This window comes from Lampetra planeri, chromosome 19, assembly GCF_965212315.1.
Source record: "Lampetra planeri chromosome 19, kcLamPlan1.2.h2, whole genome shotgun sequence".
Lineage (NCBI taxonomy): Eukaryota > Metazoa > Chordata > Hyperoartia > Petromyzontiformes > Petromyzontidae > Lampetra > Lampetra planeri.
The window spans coordinates 4,187,771-4,208,450 of NC_136125.1; the positions used below are offsets into that span (position 1 = coordinate 4,187,771).

At 49.4% G+C, this 20,680-nt stretch overlaps 1 protein-coding gene across 9 annotated transcripts in view; it reads right to left on the minus strand.

The window, feature by feature from the left end:
• Nucleotides 1-20,680, minus strand: part of SHROOM2 (shroom family member 2) — a 252,676-nt gene that overhangs the window by 32,800 nt on the left and 199,196 nt on the right. For 5 of the 9 annotated variants that reach the window (XM_078602772.1, XM_078602771.1, XM_078602775.1 and 2 more), the window contains 3 exons: nt 10,243-10,374; nt 4,846-8,467; nt 1,556-1,653 (listed from right to left, as the gene is read on the minus strand). In XM_078602772.1, the coding sequence (XP_078458898.1) occupies nt 1,556-1,653; nt 4,846-8,467; nt 10,243-10,374 (3,852 nt within the window). Of the gene's footprint in view, nt 1-1,555; nt 1,654-4,845; nt 8,468-10,242; nt 10,375-17,277; nt 17,468-20,680 lie in introns of those variants that run through there. The other 4 variants (XM_078602774.1, XM_078602778.1, XM_078602779.1 and 1 more) reach the window with 3 other exon arrangements.

A 20,680-nucleotide genomic window follows, 5' to 3' on the forward strand; every position in this document is an offset into this window, starting at 1 on the left:
TGTTTTTATTCTCTCCGTTGGCTCAAAGTGCATTTTTCTAGTATGCATGCTGAAACAAAATAAAATTAACGACGCATTGGGCGCAATCCCCACAGTAGTGGGCACTGCGGTCGTAACGACAATATGTCCACGATGGAAAGTGCAAAAGGGAAAGACACTTTGCTTGAATGTTACAATTACCACTTAAGGAAATGAATGAGCCGAATGACACACCCTGCGCCCCTCCGCCCACGCCATGCGCCATTGCATCCAATTACAGGACTCCCAACCCCGCAGCAACAAATACAGCGGAACACCACTGCCTATTCCAGTCCACTAAAGGCACTCCCCCGACGGCTGTGGGTACAGCTCAACTGAATTCCAAACAAGTTCCCTCTTGCGCAACCAACCTCTGAAAAACTAAACACGTTTGTTACAACAGTAACTACACACCACACCATTAGTCACAGCTTACATCTGGCTAATAGGACCAATGCGAAATGATCATCACAATCTGTGGTAGTTGATCCCTTCTTACACGAGGTTACCCACAGAGTTACATCACAAATTACGGTATTGTACTTGCAACGGTGCCAAGTACACTCTTATGGGTACAGCAGTTGTGTGCTGCTTGTGGATTATTTTCTGACAAATATGTGCATATGTGCCGAGATGTGTACAACAACGTGCTGGGTGTTGAATATACATCATCATCCTCGCACAGCAAGAGTGCAGTCGATGCATCTGCCAGCCACCGTTTTCTGTTAACACTTAACACCTGGGTCTGTCGTACGTTGTGTGCTATATGGAGCCTTAATCATTCCACATGGCCTCAGACTGCACCTAGTCTGGCACTGGCTCCATGGTGAAGTAACGGTCACTTAACAGCGAATGGTGTGCGTTATTTCAATTTATTTAAAACCCAGGATTTTCTTTTTCATCACTGGTTTAGTACAGATTGGTATTAAAATTTAGAGCAATGTAAAGATCACATCAAACTCTGCCGTATCTCAAGATGAAAATGTTTAACGATCGCTACTCATAAACACAGTACTGTAATTAGCCTCTGTGATCATATGGAGGAAATGCTTCATTACATTAAATTGTTACAAAAACAAGATATACCACACCATGTATAAATTACAAAAACAATTACAATTAAACATGAATGTAGAAAATAAATGGATAGTGTAATAGACAATTTAAAAAACAAAGTCAAGTACATTCCTGTTCAACAAGCAATGGGGTTGCACTCATAACCTCTGGCAGCTCTAAACCATTCGTATCAATTCCACATTTCCATGGTTGGGGTAAGTCTAGCAGGAGATCCGACAACGCAAATAATTCCCACAACGTGGTACTTATTTCACAGCTTACGGGATGAGTCAACCCGTAACCTAGATTTGAACTCGGACATTTCCCCCTTGTGTGTCGAGCACCGTAAGCACAGTCAGAGTGTCACCTGGTCACAGGTATTGACCGGACGAGGCCTCGGGCGCGCCATTTGTCCTTCGCGACAACGACGACATCCACGGCAAGGTGACGATGATGTGGGGAAGTGGGGGGGGGTAAGTACCTGGCCGCTGAGCCATGCTGCTCGGGGTTGGCGTGCACCGGGGCGTGGTCCTCATCCCTGCGGATCTCCAGCTTCCCTAGACGCGCCAACAGCTCCTGCTGGACACACGGGAGAGGGGGGCAGCCGTGAGCAAAACTCACGCCGGGGCGAGCGCTCGCTCCACGCGCGCTGCTCGTTCATTGCACACGCTCCTCCGCATCCAAGGCAGGCCCCATTCCACATCTGAGAGGCGAGGCCTACACATTCCACCGCGTGAGTCCATTACTAATGCCACTTGTGTAAGTGGTGCGCCGACTGGTTCTTGGATTGTTAGGCTTCTCCCCATACAAATTGCCGAAACTCACCTCAGAAAGATCTGCAACAAATGCACTTCCTGATGTCGATGGAAAAACCCAAATGGAAATTTGAGGTATTGCTAAAATGTAACGCGATGCTGTTTGGGTTGCAACATATACAATGTGTATGTTACGTAATTTACTGAATTTTTTTCCCCCAAAAATAATACCTGCCAAATAAAAGAAAATTTGCCAATAAATAGCGGAAGCTCTTGCTCTTAATAGTTCAGGATAATGTGGCTCGGATTTAGGAAGTTTTTAGCTTCTTGAATGAAATGGACAAAATCGGTTTCAATTGATCGGTTAATGTTGGCAAAATGTGAACGAACTACAAGTGCCGGACCTGAGAAACGCCACGTAAATCCCGGCAACAACACAATCGTCTGCCTCCCCACCACAATCCAATGAGTTGTCAATACTGACAGTCACAATTGAGACTGGAGATTCGATTATAATCGAGTGTGGCATGTTTGCAGGCTTTGGTCGTACTGTTTTTTGTGTCGCAAGCCTCATTTGTACAGTCTAATTCACCCCGCTAGCTTAAACGTAATACAGTATCCCATTTGCACATGGGGTAAATCGTATGCATTTTTACTTATCGATTCTCAAATGCACGACCGTGAAGGCAAGAATCGACTTTATTTGACGAAACTACGCGTTGTTACGTGCCCAATAAAGAATCTAAGGAAAACCAAGCGCGTCTTGAATGAACACCACGTGTTTGATTTTGGACATTAACTTGATACTGACGACAGCACAACCGTTAACTCAGCGTCACGTGACCTTTGTGTGAGCAAGTTCGGCAAATATTATTTGCTAACAAACACGTTAACCGTGGGCACGATGGCCAATTAAACCAGCTGAAAATTAGGCGTATGTAGAACACTGATACTCCAAGAACATTCGGTAAGCTGGTACGGCATTTTAATAAGTGATATTGCTTAAAATAAAATTTGATCTTTGTGTATTTTATTTTATTTAAACACTTCGCTCAGTAATAATGATTCACTGCAAATTAAGTACAATATTCTGCATATCAAATGTCTCAACTAGTCGCCAGACAGCGGGCTTCTTAGTAGAGACGTAATTCAGAAGATTTCAGGAATCGTCTTTCAAAAAATACATGTGCATTAAAGTATTTAAAAAAACAAATAACAGTTTGTAACTTTGTGAATTCAAAAAACCATCTGCAAAGTAGATCAATGCATACACCTTGAACAAGTTTCGTGATTATCACAATGCCCACAGCACACATTCTGATAAAAATTCTGAGGCTAAATTATTGAAGCGCTATCAGGTCAATACAGAATTATACAGAACATGTAAAACAAACCACGAAAATGCATGCAACCACCCGAACATCATGCCACAAAATTCCCCCGTTATTATTTAGTGGTATCCATTATACCCACTATCACTTAAGACGGCGAAGTACTGTGGGGATAACTTGGCATGGTGTCACGCTCTTGTTTACATACAAGTCCAGATTGTCAGCAACTGCCATTCCAGAGCCACGTCTAACATATTTTAGTACATTACCACCATGGTGCTGGGTGTAAGGAAGACTGCAGCTGTAAACAGCTTGTGCCGTTTATTGATGGAGCACTTTAAACACATGCTGGCAATGAATCGCTGCAAAAGTTTCACTATTTGTTTTGGCAGTGTCATTTCGAAGGCTGCATGACCAAAAGCCCACGAGATTATTTAATTGCCTGGCGCCCAGTACACAGCCTGGCCACACATTGCACAAAGACAAATTGCCTACACAAGGCACAATGATGTGAAGGGCATTAGGGATAATTGTTAAAGCTTCCCCGTTGCAGAAAGAACACAGGGGTTCTGCACTGCTGACGAAACATTGCCGCAATTGCTCAATATCCCCACTAGGGGGTAGGAAAGGACCGACTGAGAGAGCAAGCGTGAACGACTACCGCAGAGGATATTCGATATTGCGCTGAGGGATGTGCAACAGGCCTGCTGTAAAAAAGCTCAAATACTACGGCAAAATCTCTATCTATCAACTCCGATGTAAGTTGTGTTTTGCACGTGGGGAAAAAAAACTGGCGTTCTGAGAAAACCCACACACACAAATACGAGGGTTATATTCGGAGGTATGAATATACTGGGCCCATTACCAAATCGATCTCTGCGCTGTCATCTCCTGACCACTCGCAGACCAGGTTTTTGTGTTCCAAAATTCGACGCGAACCCGCCAACCCTTCGCCCCTAAAGTGCTGCGCATTATAGGCGTACCCCGCCACCACGCCCGGCTCAAAGCGTGCGCATGTAATACACTCGGGGGAGGGCTCCTCTATTCCTTCGTTGACGCAGGGCAGCTCAGCCGACCTTCACACCGGCTAACGTGGAGGAGGTGGGCCCATGCCCTCCATAATAGAAGAATGTCATAATTGCCGGCGATTTTCCATGCGGCTTTTGGGCCACGAGACCATCTCACAAAGGGGCCCCCCTCTCCCTTGACCGAGCGCTACCGGGGCCGGTCGGCCAATGCGGCGTCCTCACCAAAAGCGGGGGTTGGGGGGGTGGGGAGGGCTGGAAGCAATGATTCGATTAGGTCCTGGGTGCACGTCATTACCGCAGGATTAACTTGAGTGGGGGGCTTTGGGAGAAGGGGGTGGGGGGGTTGGTTGGTTCACTGCGTGGGTCACTGCCTTTGAAATTGGAGGGAGCGTACAATAAACGCCGAGGGCCACCCCCGGCCACACGCGTCACCCACTCCACAGAATCTGAATCTTTAGCGGAATCATTATCTTTCTTAGAAAAATCCAATGATCTCTGACTCCTTTTTCACGGATGTCCAGTAGTTTCACAGATGTCCATGGCGCACCCTCCAATCAGCACGGTTGGCTACGTACCGTGCGAAAGAAGGTCAACAACACGTCAAAACATACAAACGGGGGATGTAAGGGTGCTGGGGAGGGGGGCATGAAGACTCACCTTGGAGGACACCTCCGAAGTAGGCGAAGAGCGCGAGCGAACGTGCACGTGTCTCCTCCCGTCAGCCTTCCAGCTTGTCAGATTTTCGCTGGACACAAACTTTTCGGAATTTCGTGGGGGCAGCATCTCCAGGGACATCTGCTGCTGCTGCTGGTGCAGGTGCGCCTGCTGCGACCACGACGGCTGCTGCAATTGCTGGCGCTCCCTACCACGGGCACCCGTCGCCGTCTGATGATCGGAGTTGCCGAAGCCGCCGTCGTTAACATTCAAGTCGGAGCCATAAGGTTGCTGCTGCTCCAGCCCCTGGGCACGGCCAGCGGACGTGAGCTTTCTCTCAGAGCCGGCGTGTTGCTGATACGCAGGAGGGCTCAAGTCGGAGTACGCGGCCATCGGTCTGACGTCCTCTCCGTGGGGCCTCCACAGGCATTGCTGCTCCGACGAGGAGCTCAGGCTGGAAGAGGATGACGAGGAGTGGCGACGGGCTTCCATTTTTGCCAAGCACAGCTCGGGATGACCGTACCAACCGTATCCATCTTTCAGTGCATCGTGCCGTTCGGATTTAGTGTTCGAAGAATTTGAGACAAGCTGCTGCTGCTGCTGCTGTTTTGCCTGTGCCCTTTGCAGGAGAGACATCTTGCTGCCGTCCTTCTCGAAAAATTTCCGTCTGTCTGCGACAGAGCCGCGGTCACCATTGCTGTTGCCACAAAGAGCAGCGCTGCCCTCCGGGTAAGCAAACGCGCCATCGCGCAACTTGCTTCCAAAGGCCGGGGATGTGTCACTCTCCGAACCCACACCCACCTCGTTCATTTTCTCCGGCTCCGAATACGACCTCTTCTTCTGCTGGTCCGTCAGCCGCTTGCGACCACATATGCGGGGAACGTGGTGCGCCGGCAGGCTCTCTGTGCTCTGGAAAGCACTGTCCAGTTGGCTCCGAGTGAGCGGCGGGTTGCTCAGAGAGCTCGACCTGCTGTGATTGCCCTCCGAGTTCTCAAGCGTCCGCGACTTCAGGCTCGAGTCGAAGGGCAGTCGGATTTCCAAGTCACGGCGGCGGAAGGACGTCGCTCTGAGAACCTTGGTCTGCGCCTCCTTCACGTGCTCCTTGTAGGCCTCGCCGTACGCAGCATCCAGCGGGGAGTTGAGCTCATCCTTGGCGGACTCTCCTTTCCACTGGCTCGTTAGCGACTCCGCGGCTTCATTCTCTTCCTCCTCCTCCTCCTCTTCCACGAGCTGAGAGGAGCTCTTGCTCTTCTGCAGCTGGGCACGTTTCATCTGGATCTCATTACGCAGTGTGGTCGCGAAGCGGTCGCTGCGCCGTACCTGCTTGCCGGGATCACCGGCGGTCGCCGCCGCTGCCGCCGCCCTGCTACTACCCTCTGCCGCACCGAGCACCGTCAGGTGATGCAGCATAGGCGTGCGCTCAGCACTAATCACGTTGCGCGTGCCCAACCGGTCCGCCACGCCGCCGCCACCGCCACCGCCGTTGCGAGGGTCCTCTGCAAAGCCGTAGAAGCTGCCACCCCCCCTATCGAAGTCGGTGTGCGCCGACTGCCGGCCGTCGAAGCTGGAGCCGCTCTCGGCCGAGCCACCGCTCAACTGCCTCCTGCCGCTGCTGCTGGGGGGGCGGCCATCCGTCGGCGGGAAGCTCGTGGGTTTCAGGTCGACGCGTGCGGCGATGCTGCCCTGCGAGCTGTGGCTGCTGCTGCTGCTGCTGCTGCCGCTGCTGTTGTAGCGCTTCCGGCTGGCCGAGTCCGGTCTCCGGATCTGGTCCGCGTAAGCGTAGGCCAACGGCTGGACGGCCTCGTCGTGCCACTGCCTGTACTCCCCCTTGGGCGGCGGGCACGGGGCCACCTCCACCTGCGTTGGGTGGTTCATGGAGATGCAGTAGTACCTCGTCGCCGCAGCACATGGCTGGTTCAGCTCCAGCATGCTGGCCGACTTCAACGGCTGCCCTCGGAGCGAACCGACGATGGACTCCGCCGCCCCATCTTGATTTTTATACGAGCTCGGCGAGCCCAGGCTCTGCCTCCCGCCGCTACTGTAGGATCTCGGGGGCGGGCTTTGGCCGAAGCCACCATCCTCGCAGTGCCTGCCATGCTGAGGCTTCAGGCTCTCGGCTGTCACAGGAGGCTGATTGTAATAAACGTCGGAGCACTGCTTTCCCACGGCCGGATAGCCATAACCGCCGGTGCCTCCGGATACCGACAGCGCGTAGCGAGAATCTTGTTGCTGCTGCTGTGCCGCGTAGACGCCTGTGGGGGCGAGGGGCTGCCCGGGGTATGCCTGTGCGGGCTGCGGGGATGGCACCGGCTTGCGTGGGACCACGGGGCTGGCCTCGGGGCTGCGCTCTGGCACCGTGTTGAGCGGGTGCGGCTCCGAGAGCGCCAGGAGGTTCGAGGCCGAGCTGCCGCGTGGCGGAGGCCGGGGGGTTGGCGCCGTGGCGTTGGGAGGCCCCGGCGCGACCGCCGCGACTGCCGGCGGGAGGTAGCCGTCGGGGCCCGACCAGGACGGCGACTTCTCGTGGTTGCGCGTGGCGATGAAGCTGACGCTGCGGATGGGCGGCGGCGGCGGCGTCCCCACCGGCGAGGAGACCACGCTGTCCACGCTCACGGCCGCCTTCATCGGCGGCTGCCACAGCTGCCCGCTGCTCCGCCGACTCGACTCCGAGCACCTCCTGTATGACGACTGCTGCCCCTGGTGGCTGTCGCCGGCCTCCTTGCCGCCGCCGAGCGTCTCGTCACAGCCCGAGTGGAGGCGCTCCTTGCCGTACCTGCTGGGGTAATCGAGGCTGTTCGCCTGCTTGCTGTTGTGCATCAAGCAGTCCTTGTTGCTGTAATGGTCCGCCCTCTTGAGGCTCTCCGTGTGTCTGTAGCCAAGTTCGGAGGCGTAAATGTCGCGGGACTTGCCCTCGCCCGGCTCATCCTTGCCGTAGTAGTTCTTCATGGCGCTGTTGGTCAGGTTCTCCCTGATCTCGTACCGGGCCCTGGCCGAGCCTGCTCCACAGATGTCGCGGCTCCCGTTCTCGTACGTGGCGGCGGCGACACCGGTCGCGGATCCACGCGCCTCCCCGTTCCTCGGCACCTCAATGTCACTGCGCCGTGACGCCCGTGTCTCCGGCTCCTCGCGCACGCTGCCCGCCTCTCCGTAAACAGTCCGCACAAAGCGCAGGTCAGCCGGTGGTGACAAGTTCCCACCGCCGCCACCGCCGCCGCCACCGGTACCATCCCAGCAGCCCACCACAGGAGCGGCCGCCACATTCTCCGCCGATCCCGAGCGGTCGCTCACAGAGAAGGAGCTGTAGGCCGAGTCGCGCTTGCTGTCCACGCTGCTGGACGACTTGACGTGCTGATGGTGCTGCTGCTGCTGCTGGTGCTGCTGCTGTACGTGGGGATAGAAGCCGTGGTGCTGCCCTGAGGTGGGGTGCAGCAGCCCGTCGCTGCCGTGGGGCGGGTGATGCTGGTTGTGGTGCGGATGGTGCGGGTGGAGGTGCTGGTGGTGCTGGCTCGGCTGCGTGGGGTGGTCGAGGCTATCCATGCTGCCCCGGGAGCTGTACTGGTCCGGGCTGAGGTGGTGCCCATATCCCGCCATGTCGTACGATCCGGAGAGGTCACTGGTAGAGGAGCTACTGCGAGACAGTCACATGGCAGCAACTAGGTTAGCGCTACGATACAAATCTAACGGTGAGTTTTATATATATAGCGGAATGTCATGAAAATTGTATCTCGCAATCACCGAGGAACCACAGACAAACTGGGGAGGCTGCCAGGCGTTGAGCCGGTGCCAACAATGGCTCTGCAGTTCTCTATATATTAAGATGCTTTCAGCCAAATAGTGAATGCTTACACATTTGAGATGAACCTGAAGCTGCCTGAAAAAAACCCACGCATGCGAGGGGGCAACACTCTATCCCACACAGAAGAGAAAGTTGATGTTAAGTCCCCACACTTCGCTGTACTGCATTCTGCTGGCGAGCCAGGGTTACGGGCACCTTGATACCCACGGGAAGGGACCCTCGCGCCTCCAGTGCTGGATTACGGGCCACATGCAAGCACGACCACCAACCGCCCGGGCAAGGATGTGCAAACCACGACCGAAAGGTTGCGGACTTGGGCAGAAATGGAAGGTTGCAAGTTCAAACCCAGTTGAATTCGTCGAAGCCCAGGTTCTTTTATGGGGTCAATAAAATAAGTACTATTCTGTACAGTCAACCATTACCATGTCATGGGTAAATTGATCTCCAGAATATGAAACGTGGAATTTCCACAACTGACTCAGGGCCACTTGGCACAGACGGTAAAGCCATAAGGTAGCTCTCGTTTGAGCAGGGCGACACCTTTTCCTTGTATGTGAGAAAAGCCCTCACGCCATGGTTGAGCTGAATTTGGCAATATATTCTTACGTGTCAGTAGGCGACCAGTAGATGGCGGTCCATCAAGTGGGTTGGTGAACCTTTCTGTACAGTACTTTTCCTTACAGGGCTTCTCAACGTATGACTCCCACATGCCAAATAAATGTAACGATTTGGCCAAACATTGTACTGCATGCCCATCTCGAAAAGGGCCTCGACACCCACGGAGGCTCTCCTGTATACACGAGGCTACTATTAGCACAGCGTAAGGTTAAACCAACCTAAAATAATCCTTTAATGGCTTAGGATACGTGACACTAATCCGGCTCAATAGGGTACAAGGAAGAGAACCTAAAACTCGACACAATTCAAATTTCCCTTGCTCAACCATCACCAATCTGCAGTGCCTAAGAATAGCTTTGGGTTTCAACTACACATTGTGTTGACCGCACATCAGTGGTCAATCCAGCGTCACTCTGCGGAAAGGCGAACCGTTACTGCAGAAGCCGGGTGAGATTTGATTTTGTTTGAACCCCTGTGAGTGAGCATAGGCCTAACGGCACATTCTGTAGGACGCTGCGGGATTGTTTAACAAACCGCAATTGTAAATACTGCGCCGGAAACCACAAAGTATTAAATGAGGCCTCAGACTCATAGGGACATTAGCTATAAGTAGAATGAGTTTAAAAAAATTATGGTGTTAAATTTAGTTCCGTTTGATGAAATTAGGTCTATTAAAAAAATTGATTTGCTTCCAAGTGCTCTTGCACATTTGGGCTACAGAAAGGAGCGAATGCCTTTAAATTCCCCGCACTTTACGGACGTAAGAACCACCCCAGTGAGTGCTACCGACAATGAAATCAACATCGACATACACATATATATACACACATGCGTGGTACAGTCTACACGATAACATCCAAATGCATATGCTGTATAATATGGTTATCCGTTCATATTGGTCTGGTAGATTGGGAGTACTTCGTGTGGTAGACATGGTGTACCTGCTGCGGTAGTGGAGCAACGCAAGGTGCGGCAGTGACCCGGCGTACCTGGTGTGGTAGGTCGGGTGCCAGGCGGTGCTGGCGCTGCCCTGGGAGATGCGCATCATGCCCGTCGCCTCCTCGTCCTCCTCGTGTTTGGTCGAGTGCCACGAGTGGGGGCGGCTCACAGGGTCGCTCCTCCTGGAACACGCGGGGGGAGGCGCAAAACGAGAGGGCGTCAACGTGGGACCCACGATCACATGTGCACGCCATCGCCACCTCCCCGTCATCGTCATCATCAGGCACCTTCCTACAAATCGACTTGCATCTCATTCTAAAATTGCTCTCAATTAAAATTCCTGTGCCCATTTATCACTGTGCTGTGATACTAATGGCAAATCCAGTCAGACAGCACTGTTGGTAAAAAGCTTTACAGTACTTACGATCAGAAATGTTAAGTGCTGGTCAGGGGTCATCAACAGACGCTCTCTATCCACTGCTGCGTGAAGGCCTCCCCACACAGCCACCATCCCATCATGGACCAGCGCTGCGACTCATCCATCTCACTCCTGAAGCCTTCTCTCCATCGGCCGCCACTCCCCGTAAGCAGTCTCATCCATCGTGCTACCCATTGCTTACCAACTCCAGTGCTCATGAAAACGAGTTATCGTTTCTTGGCATCGTGAGTCATATTTACAAGTGTTACAAGTCACACCGTGTTGCCAACCGTAACCACATATAATGTTAGCTACACTGGCACACTATGAAAACTAAACCAAAACTACCAGTTAAGGCCCACTGAGCTGTGTAGATAGTTTTCAGAAGCGACCTGGCCACAACTGATAGTTCAACGAAGAGGTTTTTTAGGTGGACATTTATAGCAACCAAATACTCTAAACGCACGTTGATTCTAAAATGTGGAAGGAAAAATCCAGATAACCCGGAGAAAAATCCACGCGACCACAGGAAGAACATGCAAACTCCAAATATACAGCAGGTATCAGGGTCAGGATCGAACCCACGACCTCCTGTATACCAGACGAGGTAATTAACATCTCACCACTGCGGCGCCCCACGCAATCTCATGCTTCAGACCCAGTAGTCCACATGCACAGCCCAGTCCATTTCACTATCAAGTTCAGCAACTCATTTGAGCAGTGACAAAGCTACCATCATTCAGATATCAAAACAGGTGTATGCCCGTTGAAATTTTCTGATCCGTAATAGTAATAAAGTAAACATTGAATTTACGGTAAAAACAGCCAATGCGGGGGAATAAATGAAAAGGTCAAATCGAGAGACGTTTCATGAACGTGCGAAACGATTTTGCAATTTCCAGGAAGCGGAAAATCAACAGAGGGGTTCGTAAAGCGCAAATCAACGTGTAGACAGCGGACGGCTCAGATGTCAATAGTACTCGGGTGCGGATATACAAAAAAGAACGCTCGCCACGCACAGAAAAACCCACGTTCTGTGTTTGTGCCGCACTTTGCGACTCACTTTACAAGCATGCGGTAATGCATTAAAAGATACTGATGATAAAGCCAATCATTTTGACACATCTACAAAGTACAGGGTTGTTGCTGTGGTTATAATTCTTTACTGGTCTCCCTCGGAAGACGGACTTTTGTGTTTCATTGGGCTATCACGTGGTTACCAAGTTATTAATTTACACTGAGGAGTTGAAAACCCGATGAGGTGTTGACCTTGTCCATCACTCTCCGAGGTTGATAAATAATTATACTTCGTTGGAGATCAATAGTGAATCCTTTATTGCATTAAAAGCATAACATTAAAATAACTAGAGCACAGTAAATATATATTACAGTGATTATTTGTATGTATCCACGTGAATATTACAAAGCCTGAATTTAATGAGGGTACATTGTATTTAAAACAGCAACGTTTTAAGAGACCAGTGTTGTTTGTGGACTGTCTGGTATAATTCAGTAGTTTTAGATTTAAAATTGTGTGTTGCACGTGTATCGATAAAAACAAATCTGATGATGAAGACAAATGTTTGCCTGGCAGGGCGGTGTTTGCCTGCAAGCAGGAGCTTTGAGCAGAGATCATATGTGCAAGACACCTTTCTGACCCGCCCCAACTAGATCTATGAAAAAAAGCTTCAAAGCTCATCGGATTTCTCCAAATAAAGATAAATTAAGATGCCGATTCTAAGATTGTACAGTTGCCAGAAGCTAGCAGTACTTGTCACCGAACTACGGCTTCATGCAGATATTCTCTAGGGATTTCAGAATCCTCCCGAATGTAAGAATACCCAGTCACGACATGACCAAGCATATATAGTAGACTTCAAAATGGTTATGATATTCGTTGAGGCGTTTCTAAGGTCAATATGGTACATTTATTTACCTGCCAGGAACAAAATTTCACACTTTGAAGTGCAGAACTGAAACTTAAAAAAAAACATTACTCGTAGATCTATATTAGTAATATTTGGTGGAGTCTGCCGCATATTTTTGTAGTCTTCTATATTTGCCAACCAAGTGTAGGTTAATGGAGTGAACATAAGGGCTGTTCTGTAACGTGCAAACACCCATCAACTATTGTCAAGAACAAAACCAAATGTGACATACGTCACACACAACCAATATTGGTGACATTTATTTTATTTGGGGGGGGGGGGGGGGCCACATCGGTTAAGTGAAATATTGAGCCAGGTCCGTAACATGGCCAGATCCACCGGTCGCAAATGAAGGTCATTCAAATGAGCGGAACTCAATGCGAGCTTCACAAATAAGCAAATAAAAGGTACCAAAACACGAGACATCGTGCACAGGTGTGAACGAGACGTTTTTTGGGGGGGAAAAACTGAACAAAAAATGTTTATTGTAAATAAGAGAGCAAGGGCCAAGCCTTGTTTTGGCATTCTTCGCGTCCATAAACATGGTGGAAAAATGCACAGGAAAAAATGCCCTCGCGAAAATTACGACGCTGGAATGGACACTCACAATCGGTGTTAAATGCCTCCTCTCTCAGTCTTGGGCCACCCCTAACTTCCAGCAGTAAAACCATCCCATCCTCTGAGAAACTTGCACAAAATAAGCCAAATAGAACGTTCAATATCCGCCGGAAAAAAATCCCTTGCGCGTGCCATAAAGCAATTAAGAGTGAATTTCCGTACCGTGGAATTTTACAGCATGTAGTGGATTTCCGAAGACCGTTGAGAGGGAGACACTTTGTGAAGAAACTTTGTTACACGAGCGAATGATCTTGTTGAGTTCAAATAAATAAAAATTGTATTGCCAATTATAATTACAATAAATCTCCAGATCAGGGCTCGTGGTCTTGTTAAATCGCCAACGTATTGATACTCACATACATGCAAATTCCATGTTTAAGATAAGGGCATCATCTCTTCACGATGATGAAATTAATCCCACTTTGAGGGACGTCACTTACGTGGAATGTCCGAACAATGTGGAACTCTCATTTCTGGCTCAGGCCCCGAAATGGAGGGAGCTGAGTTTTGTCCCATTACTTGTTTGAGCCTTGGGTACCCTTTGACTATTTTAACCAACTCACAAGTAAACGTCAGTAAGCCACTACACGTGCCACTCTTGTTCATAGCCCTGGTCACACTTGCTGTATTACTGTCTGTGGTTAAGTTGATCGCGTCAACCGAGATATTGCATACTACAACTCAAGCGTCGAGAGCAAGCCGTCCCCCAAGCTATGGACAAGGCTGAGTTAACGCTGCCGTCTCCAACGGGCTGGCACTCTGTGATGCGGTGCCGACAACAAAGCAACAAGGTCGGGCTTGATCTTTCCGCAGGCACAATCGCTTTGCTTACAACCAACGGAGTGCCGTGCCCGACAGCCCGGGTTGTTTTTAACGCGGCATCAACGGACACATTAAACAACTTTCTTTGAGCAATAAAAGCATTCATTCATGTCACACGTTCAAGTGGTGCGGAGGGAGGACACGTCAGGGAGTGCTTCGGCTGAACACAGGAATGGCACAGCGCTACCACAAAAATCAACAATCTCGTCCGTCTTCAAAGACATGCGACGTTAGCCGTTTTAAGGATTGCATCACGCATTAACAGGCAACAGCGAACGAGGGAGGAAATTACGCAGCGGCAGTAAAGAACCAGAGGGAACTGCGGAGAGACAACGATCACAAAGCAAAGGCACGCAAGAACCAAAACAAGAAGCAGAGATAAAAATGCAACTAAAGCAACGTCCGAAACGTACTACATTCACTACGGTGCACGCAGAGTCGGAAGGGACGAGCAGAGGGTACAACTACTGGGCTGGCCCCACAGACGACGACCACTGGGGGCTTGATCGGTAGACGCGGGCGAGCGATTCTGGGCGCAGGACAAGCGAGGAGCAGAATTACCTCATGGACTTTCTCAGGATCTTAGAGAGAAATCGCCGCGCCGACCCAACCGCCCTGTCGCACGGAGGCTCGCCGGGCTTCGAGAAAACGTCCACCATCTCGCCTCCCAGAGCTCTGGGTGCCCGGGGGCCAGCAGTGCAAAGAGCCGAGCGGAGGCGAGTAAGGAAAAATAGAAAGAGGAGGGTCTGAGGCAGACAGGAGAAAAAGCCCCCCTCCAGACACTTCCATTCCAACCACCACTCCACTTTCCCACCCCCTTTCTCAGTACCCCCCCCTGCTCAGTATCCAACCTCCCTCTTTCCCCTCCACTTGCTGCGTCCCACCCCTTACAAGCCCCCGCCTACTCCATTTCCCCTACATCATCCTCCTTACCGTGCTCTGAACCAAAGGTTTCAATGCGTCTCCCTACTCAAACAAGCGTGGGGTGGTGCTCTTCTTTGTTGTGGTGGCAGTTCCACATTCCCATGGTGGGAGAAAATCTCTCCAGGGGCCAACCGCTGTTGGACTTCCAACCAAGCGAAGTTCACTTTATTTGCCCCGGAAAGGATGGCAGGCCAGAAAGGATGGCAGGCCAGAAAAGCTGGCTTCCGACTGAGATTTTGACTCGCGGTCATTCGATCGCGAAAAATCAAGCGCCCTGACTGGAGCACTGCCCAGTCGGCTGGCGTACACCTAAATGGACAAATACCGGGACGCTTCCTTGCACTCGGAGAGTCGCAGAGACAAACCTTGACGCACACACGCAGCGTGTGTACGTCGGCGGAAATGCGTGCGGTTCTATTGAAATTATGCTGCATTTGGAGTGAATCCCCAAGACGATGTTTGGGTTGTTTTTTTTATGGCCACACCCAACACAACAAAACCTTCCGTTCGAACATCAAAGTGCAATGTTTATCTAATGAAGCCTGTGCCGTTGGAATTTCCAAAAACGTTTTATGGAAAAATTATCAAATTAATGGTTCATTACGGTCTACATTTTTTTCACAGCGAGGTGACTATTACAAATGTTCTGTAGTGTGACTATGTTATTGTTACTTCATTCGGAACATTTTCTAAATCCATTGGGGAAATTCTTTCGTGACTAAAGGGCACTCATTCTGTAGTTTATGAAATAGAAAAACAAACACCCTCCCGTATGTCAAATATGCCGATGACTTTATGGGCCAAACTAAACCAACGCCTGGCACAGACAAAGAAAGGGAACTCTGAGAGTTTTGCTCAAGGCAGAAAAACACTCGATGCACTTTTCAGAGCAGAAATGTATTTTCTCTCTCCCCTCTCAAAAGTCTTCCAGGGGGACTTTAGGGACCATTTGACATCCAAATTAGACGTGAAGTCCTGAGGAATGGATTTAGTGGTAGAATGCGACAGCCTCCAGAAAAGCCTCATTCACTGACCTACAATGAACGGCGTTTTTTCATATATGTTAAGCATATGAAAACAACATTAGCGCGGCGAACAAGGCTGTTGAAAAATTAGGATTGATTTCGTTTTGAAGGAATTTGTTTACTCAAGGTAAGGAATTAGGGCTCTTGTCCTTGCGTGTTTATGTAATCACACGCATGAATATCATTCAATATTGGTTGTCTCAATTTGTACGTTGATTAAACACTTTGAAAAATTAAACGGCCAGACGAGTTCTAAGACGCACTGCTGGGTTTGAGAAATGCTAACCCATGCTACGATTCAACGTTACTGAGCAAAGTCAAGGTGGCTCCCATGCTCCAATACAGAAGGGGTGTTGCCGATCTGCATCCATCGCCCAAGGCCCATGGTGTAAATTGCACGTTCCTATGGCAGGAAACGTATATCCACTTTACAATCACCGCTGATTTCTTATGAAGTGTCACTTGTTGCATTGACCCCAGACGGCTAATGGGCTGAGTTAACCCAAGATTGCGATTTGAACTTTACAAATTAAAGCAATCGAACCGTAGTGGCAACATCTGGATTGAGCTCAAATTCAGAAGGCTAAAAAAAACTATGAATGCAACTACAGTCTACGAAACATGTGCGATAACAGAGTGCTTACAACTAAAGTGTGTGCATGTGGTAGATACCGAACTGTATGCTATTTTACAGAGTAAAATGTTTCTTGTTGAGAGGGTGCACACCACTTCAAGAACGCAGGAGCTAATTTCCCTCCAACACAGCCTCATGTCTAACGGGCGAGGGGCATATCTCTTCGGCAAGTGGTTCCATGAGGGGCGAGGCCAAGGACACCAGACATTGCTTCCCCACGGATCTCATTAGCAACAGGAAGAGAAAGCCATTTGAGTGACCCTATCAGCGACCAAATCTACTGTACTAAAGACACCAGTCCCCGAGGCTCCCAATACCCAACACTAGATTTTTTGCTATAAAACATGAACCATACGATTCCACACGCGAAAGGCAAAGGGTGTGCATCACGTGGAGAGCTGCAAATGAAGTTCACACGTAAATGAGTTCTGGCGAAAATGCGCTGTTAGAGTATACATTAATTTCAGTCGTGTGGAAACGTACTAGCCAATGACACAACCGGTGTATATTGAAACTCCATAAAGGTAAACAAAGCTCGACAGGACTATAGTATTTTATCCGCTTTCCGAAGAAATAAACATTTAAGCAAAAAATAAGCAAGCGCCACTACGGTCCAAGTGGAAATTATCCGAACAAACAAATAACCGCCTTCAAGTGAAGAGGTTAACAGCTGCCTTCAGTGTTCCACACGTTGCAATCAAGGGACGAGATTTCACCTTTTTGCCAACGAAAGCCTGCCCAAATGTTCACGGGCTAACGTTGTAGCTCCTCCAGGTGTACCAAGTGCCCAGGCTGCAGGGCAAAAACATAAGCATTTTATTGTACATTGTCCGACCACGTGCCATGGGCTAGTGGAAATGTCTCGAAACAAACGAGATTATTATTGGGGGAGGGGGTGGAAGGGATGGAACAAGAGGGCGAATGGTGGGAAGAGAAAGGTGGGGGGGAAGGTAGGAGGATTGGCAGGGGAGAGGGGATGGATTGTAATCCATCAAGCTACCCCCACGCCTGCCGACAAGCCAGAGTGTGGAAGGTTGGCCCGGGCCAAATCTGGTCAATCGACCCCCGACCCTGACGACACAACGGCAAGGCCCAGCAGGGCCACGGTGTGGCAGCCCCAAGGTCAGAGGTCATCAACAGAGACACGGGCAGCTTTAACGGCCTGCTGGGCCCATGGTTGCAGATCCACTAATCAATCATTAACCCTGCAATCTCCCGGCTCGTTCACAGCTTGCACAGGCAATACAAAACGCTGTTCCAATTGAGAGCCAGAAAAAAACACAAACAGCCACAATTGTTGTTAATCATTATCACAGATTGTAAGTAAGGTGATGTAGAAAAAGAGAGACTTCAACTGTGATTTTCAAATGCAATGGGACAATGAGGCAGTGCTCATCTCTACTGACAGCTTGGGCCAGAGTGGTGAAAAATCTACATTCTTATGGCGGGGGCCAAGATTACACTAAACTCAACTATTTTCATTTCACCAGGTAAGGCCCACTGAGCTATGTAGCTCTTTTTCAGAAGCGACCCGGCCACAAATGATAGCTCAACAAAGTGGCTCATCATGTGTAAATGTATAACAGCCAAATACTCTTTAAACGCACTCTGATTCTTAATGTGGAGGGAAAACGGGAGGAAACGAGAGAAAAGTCCACACGAACACGGGGAGAGAGAGACATGCAAACTCCAAATATACATGCGTCAGGATCGGGATCGAACCTACGACCTCCTGTATACTAGGCGAGGTAGTGGAGATCACACTACGGTGGTGCCTGAAAATTGTGCTGCCCAAAGTAGTCAGTGCAATTACACATATATAACTGGTTAAATAACGTCACCAGAGGCAATGATGACATTAATTGTAAAAAAGGGTTTAATTGGAGACAAGGTGAGGCCGTTTCATCTCAAACCACTGAATGATGAGGCAACATCGAGCGCTTTTCAACTGAAACATTAATTCGTGTGACCACATCCGTAGAGAAACACAATGTTTCGTCATGCAAATAGGTGAACTAATCTAGGTCACACATAGGGATGACAAACACGATGCATGTGGCATAAAAGGATATTCGCCCTCCAAGAATCTAAAGTCATAATTAGTACGGTTGGCTATGTACGGTACGACAAAGGTTTGACAAAAACACACAAATTGTATCAAAAAACCAACCCAACAAAACCGATCCCATCAAGCACAGTTCGGATCGGATTTGAGACACTTAATGGGCTAAAACAATAACACAACACAATAATAGACTGACCATAATAATATCAGGCTAACACTAAAAACACAATACTGTAATAGTATTTTTATGCGGCTCCTCTTTAGAACTAACTTTAACTGCTTGAGCTCTCTAATCGAATGCGCTATTAGCATTGGGATCATACAACATAACAAAGCAACGCAATTACAAGGGGGGCATGTGCCTCCCCCTGCCTGCAGCGGCCTCATTCAGGACCAGTCACGGTCCAGTGGCTTCTGTTCAAGCCGAGGAATAAAGCACCATTAGCATAATCTCAGTGTCGGAGGTCACTTCGTAGGTAACAGCAAAGCAACTTGGCTTTAAGTCTCTATTTTCAGTTAATGTTATTCCATTTCACGGACAAATGGACATGCATTTACGTATTCCTTACGTGTCCATGATCCGCAAAAAACACACACACTACAAAAACCTTCCCCACACTGCGTGCACCCATCTCCCACACACATAACACTTCCCACTCCAAGTGCAACATTTAGCTCACGGTTCAAACCAATTATGCCCTCCCTCTTAATAATACGTGTGGTGTTACCTTCTTCATGGAACCTCTGTGTGGCATTCCACTGTTGTAAACGGATTGTATTATCCGCCTTCTTTAAGCCTTGGATTGTGACGGTCTAGTTTTAGCGGCATCAATCTCCACCGAAATGAAAATTCTGACAAATGCCGTGGCTTGGATTGCTCTTGGAAAAGTGAACTGAAAAATGAAAAGCAACGTACCGATAATGCTCCCAACAGAGAGAGGATTCAATCAGTGTGCGTCACCTGCTACGAAAGACATAGGTCAGCAAACGTGGACATTGGCAAAAAGAGACGAAACCGAAGCTTAAAGGTGCACAAAGCACGCGTGGAGAGGTGCGCGCTTGGAATTAACACCGACAGGAAAAAAAAGCAAGCACACACGGAACGACGACCATGCGTAGGGCTAGAGACATCGGGTACAAAGACCTCTGAGGAACACCAAGGCGTTTTCCGCGAGGTGACGTTGGGAACAGGAACGGTGACGAGTGGTCAAGACTAATGACAGAATGGCAGCCCAAATGAGGGGGGGCCACGCCCGCGATGACGGGGAGCGATGGAGGCAACTCACTGCATCGCGAAGGCGAGGGGATGGTGAAGGGCCTGAGGAAGTTCTCATCCAGCAGTGGTGATGATGATCACGGGTGGTGATGATGATGAGTGGCAGTACGACGTGCTCACGAAACACAACGTGGATAGAATATTTATACGGTTTGTGCAAAGATGATTCATTACATCACAGATTTTATGTGCGGAGACATAGGAAGAACCCATTCATTTACAATGAAAACATTTGTACGCGTAAAGTATAAACATAAATATAAAACACGAACACTGCGCATTATTATATAATTAACATTCGGGTGCACTCAACAAAACAATACCGACATTTTCTATTCAGCTTCATAATCTATACGGCTAAAGTGCAGTTATTGAACATCTTACCAAGGTGGCGGCAAGGCACACACGAGGGTGGTGTGGCCAGCACCACATCTCTCTCAAGCACTGATAATGCCCCCACCACACCAGGTAGTCGTACAACGACTGCGTTGAACTCGGGAGAGGTCAAACACAGGCCCAGATAACTACTCGTGCCACTGAAGGGCATGGACCAACATCAAACCCAACTCACCGGGATGGAAGTGGAGTGAGAAAATCCCACACACACTGGACCCTGCTTTCACATGCGTGCGCGCAGCCACAGACACACACACACTCAGCTCAACAAACACCCATTCAGCCAGTCGCCGTATTCTTATTCCCTTCAATTAAGCGGGCTGCGTACACGAGGCAATCCTCATATTGGGGGGGTGGGGGGGCGTTCACGCTCGACCTGCCT